Below are 8,977 nucleotides of genomic sequence, written 5' to 3' on the forward strand. Positions count from 1 at the left end.
GTTTACATGATTCATTTGTCCAACTTTCACTGTATAAGATTCGTACGTATTGTTTATTTGAAAACAATTTTTATATAAAGAAGTAGGGTGACAATATTATGTACAGAAGAGTTATATAAGATAAAACGCTAGGATTTTATATTTTGGCTACGTCGCTGGCTATACGGTGTTTTTTGCAGTTTCGTGATGTGGGGCAGAAAGAACCCATTTTAGTTTTTTTTTCTTCTTTTTTCTTATGGAAGCGGAAGGACAAGAAACCCATGCTTCCTTCAGAAATAATTAAATTTATTTTAGAATTACGCTACTTCGAAATTCCCCCACGAGTCCTCCTTACTTTGTACACGATTACTCCGCTTGTCAGTATTACTTGTGTTTCTCCTATTATTTCTTTTTCATTTTTTTTTGTATTTTTTTCCATTCATAATCAGAAAACCGTACAAAGCTTCTTTTGCTTATGCGTTATAATAGATAACACTAATATATGTCCTAGCAGCAACGAGTGGCTTCATGCCACTCGGCACCGTTGTGAAAGGGCAAAACCAGGAGATAGACGAAGAGTGAGAAGTCGAGGGCACAAGAAAAAAAAATAAAAGGCATGCACGCGAGTTACATGCATCTGGCAGAGAGAGAGATATATAGAGAAAAGAAAAAAAAATATAAAACCCTAGGTATCGATTACAGACTATCTTAAAAAATACAATGCTTGTTGCGAAATATAGATGCGTATAGATAAGATGGGATATTTCCATAGAGGGTGCATAATATTCCTTGCTTCTATTTGAAGCGCATGCGCGCGCGTCCACGAAAAGCACGCTCGCATCACACTTCCGGCTCTGTCGTCGTCATAAATTAAATATAGAAAATTTAAAAAAAAAAGATGAAAGCTTTTCATATCGATCGTTTTTTTCCACCGCGAGACATGATCTCTTAAAACATATTTATAATCTAGCTCGTAGATTTGACGTCGTTGACGTTCTTCGCGAATCCCTTTGCTTAATTTTCTTTTTGACTCGTCAAACTTTTCTCCTTTCATTTCTTGCTCTTTTTGACGCACACACAGAGCTCTGTCTCTATCCGAGTACGGTCGAATACCTCGCGACAAATAACGATCACTCGTCCCACATCGCCTTGGTTTTTACGATCGTAACACGTATACGGGAAATCTCTACATATATACAAAATTTTCCCGAATATTGTGCGAAGACTTTTTACTCGCGCAACTATAACTTCTCCGTTTGATGTATAACGAATACTCCTCACTTGTCCAGTTCCAGGGCGGCGTACTGTTCCTCGTCGACCTCGGTCATCATCAGATTGCCGTCGGGTAGTAAAAGAACTACTCGTCTTGTACCACCTGTGATAAGAGAAATACAATTTGAACATATTTTCTTGGGGTCGGATAAATTAGAATATTTCGAATGAGCATATGGTTATACCTGGTGTAGGCTCATCAGCTTGTACGACCTGTGCGACGACTTGAGCCTGTGCGTCGTTATCCTCTTGTGCCGTAGCTACTGCAGCTCCACTATTCTCCATAATCGACATGACCATCTGATTCTCGGCAGGCTCAGCTTCACCTTCCTTTACATAAAATTGTGATGCCAGGTTAACTTGATCTGGGATAAGCTGAGCCACGGCTTCGGCTACAGCGTGATCCAGGGTGAGCACTGGACCATCATCGCCTTGCTGTTCTGTGGTCACGTAAACGCACTGCTGTTCACCGTCTGCTCCACGTGTGACTAGGAGAGTCTGACCATCTTCTGCATGACCAGCTACTTGATAAACGACACCGTCCTCCCCGGTGATGGTCACTAGGTTAGATGTGTCCTCCGTAACTTTACGCTCATCTGGTTTTTCCTCTTGCTTGGCAATCTCCCCAGTAGATAATACAGAACTGGTAGCTGATACAGTACTGAGTCCGGAACTCATTTGTGTAGTTTCGGTGGAGGTTGATTCGGATGTAGATACTGCTGCTGTAACCGCTACTGTAGTCGGCGCTGTTGTCGTAGTCGTTGCTCCGTCGTCGAGACAAGGTAAACCGGGAGCAGCCACTGTTACATTGGACAGATTGATCTGTGCGGATTCGCTTGTTTGGACGATGGTTCCAGTAGTTCCTCCAGGACTCATTTCAACCCTCATGATGCCACCACTTTCGGTTAGCGAGTCTAAGGAGGGTAGTACCAGTTCAGTGGCAGTACCAGCTGCCGCCGAAGCAACTGCAGGATCAGCAGATTCCGAAGTGATTGGAGTTTGTTGTGAAGTAGGCGTAGGAGTTGGTTGAGGTTCTTCCGCAGATTGTTCCACTGGTTCACCGTCAGGACCAATAATCCGACCGGTGAGAGGACACAGGGTGAATGCTCTAGGTGGACTTTCGGGTTCTGCAGGAACTATAGGTTCCGTTTCAGCTGGTGGGATATCCGGTTCACCATCGCTGCTACTTTCTTCAGAGCCCACTTCATGGAACTCCATATGGAGACCATCGCCATCAGCTAATTTACTTTCTTTAGCTTTTCCCGGAGTAGAGTCAACTGGTTTCCCTCTTCCACGACCTGCAGTCGCTCTAGCACCAGCTAGTAAACCTCTTCCAGTTAATTTTGTTATACCAGCTGCTTCCTGAGCTTTTCTCTTAGCCATTAATAATTTCTGCTGCGGAGACAGGATCGACTGTGGTTTACCAGTTCCCATTTTAGGACTTTGCCTCGCCTGTGTCGGACTTCCGGTTGTTTTCTGAGTCTGTTTAGACTGCGAGCTGATTACTGTAAATTTTGGCCTGATTTGAGTGACAGTAGCGGTACCGGGGCTCTGGCCAGCAACGTTACTTCGCTTTTGAAGTATTTGTCTAGGCTGCTGAGCTACCTGACCCGGAGATTGTCTTGGAGCTGGTGCTCTAACCGGTGTTCTCAGCGTTCCACCTACGCCTAGAACACTCGTAGGGGTTGTCGCACGAAGTGAAGGTCTTGGCAGAAGAGGACGCGTATCTCGTTGACCTGATCCAGGACTGGGTCTGATTCCTGTACTCATTCTAGGCTGGATTCCCATCGGACTGGGTACGGCGGTCACTACATGAATCTGTTGCAGTTGAGTAGGATCTGGCTTTGGTTGGATCTTTATCGGTTCAGATTTTGGAGCAATGACTCCAGCTTTCGAAACGCCTTTGGAAATTACTTTCATCTGAGTTACTACTTGACTGCCATCTGGTTTCGACACCACTTTCACAGGAGTTATGGTACTGTTAGGTTGTGAACCGATCACCTGTTTCCTCACGACCGTTCCATCGCGGTTAGGAACCATTAGAACACCCTGAGCTGCACTTGATGTCTTTACTGCCAATTTACCGCTGGGCGATGAGTCGAGTTTTATTATTCCGTCTTTTCTGGACATTACATAAACACCAGAAGTCAAGTTAGGCATCTGTTTGGGATCGACTTTAACGACACCCTTCGCATTCGCCACGAGGACTGGAGTCTGACCGGATTTCGAATTTTCTGGAGATTGAAGCCCAAGACTAGTAGCTAAATCTGATCCAGATCGATTAGATCCATTGGATTGTGCATTGGCTCTGTTGAAGGCTCTCTGGATCACGTCTGATCGACCTATAATACGTTCATCTTCTGATTCTCCAGTCCAATCATCATCGCTTCCAGTGTCACCAGATTTAGCCCGTTTTGCGGCGCTGCTACCACCTCCAGTAGTTCCATCTTCGGATTCGCTATCGGAATAGTCGATTCTTCGTTTACCTAAAACTATGATTATTAGAAACAGTTCGGTTAAATAAACAAGTTCTACCGTTTATTTCATGGATTCTGTACTCACGTTCATTGTCCTCGTCCTTCATGGAACCGCACCATTGTTTCACTTGATCCATGGCCTTAGATTTGCTTGACCGCATCGGCCTTCTAAAATATTTTATCGATTATTTTATAAGTGATTGTTACTGATGGAATGGATACTGATGATTGGAGCGTAAGAAAAAAGTATACCCTGCTTGGGCGGCGGTACTTGGTCCGGGTTTGGCTGGTTCAGCTTTTATTATTGTCTTTTGCGCGACTTGGGACCGAGCAGCAGCAGCAGATTTTGCATTGGCCTGTTGCTGCGCTGCTTTGAGTTCTTTTTGTTTGGCCAGGTTTCTCTCAAATTCTTCTAGAAGATGTTTACATGTTCCCATGTCTTCAGCAGGTTCCCAAGTATTGTGCTCACTATAACATAGATTACGTCGACTTGTTTGTACTCCTTTTTATTTTCATTGTGCCTATTCGTATTTCAGAAAGTACTAACTGCGGAAATCCTTCCCACTTGAGTAGATATTCAGAACAGCGTTTCTTTGGATTAAAACGTTTAGCTAAAATCTTTTCGACTACGTATTCTTCGTCGCTTGTATCACCATCTTCAGGCCCAGTGATCTTACCAGGTTTAATCTGAAAATTTGTTTACATCAGATTGATATATATCGATCAGACTATTTAGTACAGTAAGATGATGTATTACTTTTGGTTTTACAGTTGGTTTTAGTCGTGGCTTGTCTTTTTTAACAACAACCTCGCCTTCGGTGCTCTTGGTAGTTTTTGGTTCTAGCTTGGCTACATCTTTCTTCTCATTTCCTTCTTCCGGTTGTCCATTTCGAATGACTTTACGAACTACTACAGGCTTCGCAGCTGTAAGTATAATTTCACATTATTTGACATTATGAAGCTCGTATGAGATTAGAAAGAAAGGAGCAGCAGTGTTACCATCACCAGCATTTGTTTGCAATTGAGGGCGTGGAGCATCTTGCATCTTGGCATTACTGATTTTTGTAAAAGTTTGAATAGTCTTTCCTGCTGCTATCCAGGAATCTCGAATATGTGTATCCATTTTACACCACTTTTGATACAATTTCCAGGAGTTGGCGCTGTCTCGATCCGAACCCTCTTGTTGAATCTGGGTATCTTTCCATAACAGAAATGCCCAGACCTGTGCCTTCTGTTCATTCTGCAATACAAGTAAATAATTGTATTGTCAGACAACATACATTGATTCAGCAAATGTAAAAAGATGATCTAGGAAAAGTATTACGAACATTGCTGTTATCACGAAAGTGTGAGACTTGTGAGCAAGCTCCTTCCTTACTACGGTGCTCTTGGAATTCCTCTATAAAGTGGAAAACCGAATGGCATTGCCCACAAACCAAGACATCTAATTTCCCCATTTCTTCTTGTGCCACTGTAATAAAATAGATAGAAATTTTTTAAAATGGGAAAACCAATAGTAACATTCAATTTTAAACTCTACTATTACACCAGTACCTTGTTTCTTTTTACCAGTGTAGTAACAACAAGCAAATATACAAATACAAAAGCTTCCATTAAAACAAAGTCACCAAAATATCATTATGTACCTTTGATGGTAACAGGATTGTTACTGATGGCCGAAGGGCCATCACCTCCTTCCATCTTGCCTGTTCAAGCTAAATTTGTTTGCCGCTGAAGTAGCCTGTAACATAATAGATTCACAACCATGAACCAAAGTAATCTCTTTTCAACCAAAGCGAGCTATTAACATAAAAGCTGTAAAATCTTCAAACAATAACACCAAATTTGTATAAAACGGTAAGAATACTAATTGTGCCAAATTTGCGAAATAAATATTATTCAGCCAAGTTAAGCGCGATAAAGAAACTAGCAAGATTGTCCATATATATTGAACAATACTATCGCAAAAGCGTCTCGTAAACTAACCTATATTCCTACAAAAACCGTGCAAGACAAGATCTCGTGAAGGCACTCTATTCAAGTGATACACCCAAGGTGAAAAAGCGCGCTCGTCCTGGTCAGTTCAGCAATTGATAATAGAGACTTTAATTTCGTGGCGATGAAAAGTACCGTACGCGGTTAAAAACGAGATAGCGTCGCAGCTAGAGGGCACGGGCTTGTCGCTAGCAATCGCAAACATTCCCGGTGGATGCCATTGAAGTTTTCTTGGCCTGTCCGCCACGAGCAAGCCGATGATCGTCAAGATGGCTCTCGTTGCTTTGCGTAGAGTACAGAGAGGCCCCGACCACTTCCTGTTATCCTTTTCAACGGACATTTTCCAAACGTACTTGTCCAGCCCTTGGGAATTGACTCAAACTATTTGTAACCTTTGAAAAATGACTTACTGGTTTCAGGCTTCCACGAAATATAAGTTGCTCCTTCGGGATTTCGGTACAAGCGGCACGAAACGCGCTGAAACGCGCCACGAAAACAGTGATCGCGTCTTGCGACTGTGCTGCCACCTAACTCGGATAATCGCCACGCGACACGCGCGCTTTTCGCGGGAACACTCGTTCCGTTCTGCATTTTTACGATATTTTTCATTTCTTTTGATTTTTTGCTAATTTAATCCTACTGCATTGCGAAAATACTATCTCTGAAGTATTGCACATTGAGTTTCTTTTTTTTAGTACATATTTTAGTGAACGAAAAGGGTTGGAGGTTATGTTTATAAGTATATTCATTCTTGGATATTTATATTTACCGCCATAGACACCGGATTTCAGCGGGTTTACAATGTCCACACCCGGGAATAATAATTAGTTTATATATTTATACTCATTATAATGTTTGGATACCTGAGTTACGTTCTTTTATTAAGTATAACCAATTATAAGTCCTAATTTTTTTTTAAAATCTGAAACTGGTAATATGTATCATAACAATTTAATAGCTTGTGAATAATTATACGACGAGATATCAGATTTTTCAATCTCCCGCATCGTTTACCGGAAGCACAAGTACTTTTAACATTAAGGGTTGTTTATACATGTTTATGAAATATTTTAACTTTTATTTTTTTAATTTTTCGCGGGAAGATATTTGTATTTTTAATTGCTTTAGATTGTACTACGTCATTATAAATATAAAGTATATTGAAGATGAAAAATACAATAACCGTCCTCAGTATCTATAAAGACTTCCGAATTTTGGAATGTTTATAGACGATAAACTTTTTTTTGCTTATATTAATTAAGTTATAGGAAGTTACTTTTCCTTATCTAATAATTTGAATATCCATATGTTTTATAATTTATTTAGTGATATTTTTATTAGCCTATTGGTAGGACCAATGACGTATATGGACATAAACAACATCAATGTTAGATTTACTAAATTAGAATAAAATGGAATGAAATAATTGCTGTCACAGAACAGACATTTTATTAAATATTATCTTAGTTAATTGTGGTTTTAGTTTCATTTTATTCAAAAAAGACATTTATTATGGCTGAGGAGGAAGATGAAAAGGAATATCGTTGGGAGACTGGTTATGAGAAAACATGGTACAGTATATAGGCTATGTCAAGAAAGAAAAGAAACTTAAGAGATTCTATTATTTAGGGAAGCTATCAAAGAGGACGATCATGGCATGCTCGAGGCATCTGTCGCAGATATTATACATAAAGCAAAAAGAAAACGACAGTCCGAAAGAAAAGGTGGTGCAAGACTTGGGATGATGCGTCACCTTTTTATAATTCTTGATTGCTCTGCATCCATGATGAACCAAGACTTAAAACCTACCCGTTTACTTTGTTCTATAAAAGTTTGTATATTCAAAATATTCAGGATTATGTTATTCTTTCTACAAATCAAGTCATGTTTAAATAATATATACATGTATATGATTCAGCTCTTGGAAGACTTTGTCGACGAGTTCTTCTATCAGAACCCTATAAGTCAAATGGGAATCATTGTAACAAGGAACAAGCGTGCAGAAAAAATAAGTGATTTAACTGGAAATCCCAAGAAACACATTAAAGTATTTACTTTCTTACAATACCAATAATATGAATATAAATTTGAATTAATCTATCAATGATCATTGATTATGCTTAGGAATTGCAGAACTTGCAACATACCGCTTTAACAGGTGAACCATCTTTACAAAACTCCTTAGAATTGGCACTAAAATCTCTACGTTTATTGCCATCTCATGCCAGCAGAGAGATTCTAATTTTAATAGGATCTCTCACTACTTGTGATCCTGGTGACATTAATCCATTAATTAAGGTATGCTTAAGAATAAATTAAAATATATTCTAAACAAAAATGGATTAATAATATAGAGTTTTAGACTATGAAGGTTGAAGGAGTACGCTGCAGTGTAATTGGATTGGCTGCTGAATTGTGTGTCTGTAAACGTATTGCGTCAGCTACTGGTGGAGAACACAGCGTAGTTCTCGATGATAAACATTACAAAGAACAATTGAATGCACACATTGATCCTCCACCAGCTACAACCCGACTCGATGCAGCTTTGGTCAAAATGGGATTTCCTCACCATGCTCTTCATAATTCTACTACTGATGCAGCCATGACAGTTTGCATGTGGTAATTACACAATTGCGCACATATTTTTTATCTCAACCATGTATTATAATTTTCATAAAATTATCATTACTGACATCCAGTGTATTTTAGTCATGCCGAAAGTACAGATGAGTCCAGTAGGTTGATGTCGACTGGTTATCTATGTCCTCAATGTCTTAGCAAGCATTGCGAACTGCCAGTAGAATGTCGAGCTTGTGGCTTGACTTTAGTATCTGCCCCACACTTAGCACGCTCCTACCATTATTTATTCCCTGTGAAACCATTTCGCGAGATCGCATACGAATCTAATACGCCAAGTTCTTGTTTCGGATGCCAGAAAAGTTTTTCTAACACCGAGAAAAAGGTACGTCCAATCATCACATTATAACTTGCTAACACATCAATATACTGTGGATCTACTTTTAGGTATATATCTGCGACAAGTGCATGAACGTTTTCTGTGTGGACTGTGAGATTTTCATCCATGAATCTTTGCATACTTGTCCGGGCTGTGCAAATAATCCTGATACATTTCTGAAGAATGCTGATAGTTTACCAGCGACTTAGTACCTAATGAAAACAGATCACAATCATCATCAAAGAAATAAAGATCACACAAACTATGTACAAGGGAAGTTTATAATTGATCATCGATG

At 39.9% G+C, this 8,977-nt stretch overlaps 2 protein-coding genes across 6 annotated transcripts; one reads left to right on the forward strand and one right to left on the reverse strand.

The window, feature by feature from the left end:
- Positions 1-34: 34 nt before the first annotated feature.
- LOC107267989 (platelet binding protein GspB) lies at positions 35-6,275 on the reverse strand. 5 transcript variants are annotated; one of them, XM_015740241.2, is made up of 10 exons: positions 6,134-6,275; positions 5,375-5,469; positions 5,057-5,199; positions 4,728-4,968; positions 4,486-4,652; positions 4,276-4,415; positions 3,981-4,196; positions 3,814-3,896; positions 1,437-3,743; positions 35-1,354 (listed from the first exon to the last, which is right to left on the reverse strand). In XM_015740241.2, the coding sequence occupies exons 2-10, from the start codon at positions 5,427-5,429 to the stop codon at positions 1,257-1,259; spliced, it is 3,450 nt and encodes a 1,149-aa protein (XP_015595727.1). In that variant the 5' UTR covers positions 5,430-5,469; positions 6,134-6,275; the 3' UTR covers positions 35-1,256. The 5 variants fall into 5 exon arrangements, with proteins under 5 accessions (XP_015595727.1, XP_015595729.1, XP_015595728.1 ...); XM_015740243.2 differs by having other exon boundaries at positions 850-1,354; positions 4,734-4,968; XM_015740242.2 differs by having other exon boundaries at positions 850-1,354; positions 1,437-3,737.
- A 725-nt stretch (positions 6,276-7,000) lies between these two features.
- Positions 7,001-8,948, forward strand: LOC107267952 (general transcription factor IIH subunit 2). Its single transcript, XM_015740181.2, has 7 exons — positions 7,001-7,294; positions 7,353-7,554; positions 7,642-7,770; positions 7,848-8,021; positions 8,086-8,342; positions 8,433-8,685; positions 8,748-8,948. The coding sequence occupies exons 1-7, from the start codon at positions 7,236-7,238 to the stop codon at positions 8,886-8,888; spliced, it is 1,215 nt and encodes a 404-aa protein (XP_015595667.1). The 5' UTR covers positions 7,001-7,235; the 3' UTR covers positions 8,889-8,948.
- Positions 8,949-8,977: the final 29 nt, after the last annotated feature.

The sequence above is a fragment of the Cephus cinctus genome, unplaced genomic scaffold (assembly GCF_000341935.2).
Source record: "Cephus cinctus unplaced genomic scaffold, Ccin1 Ccin1_scaffold0462, whole genome shotgun sequence".
In the NCBI taxonomy this organism is placed as follows: domain Eukaryota; kingdom Metazoa; phylum Arthropoda; class Insecta; order Hymenoptera; family Cephidae; genus Cephus; species Cephus cinctus.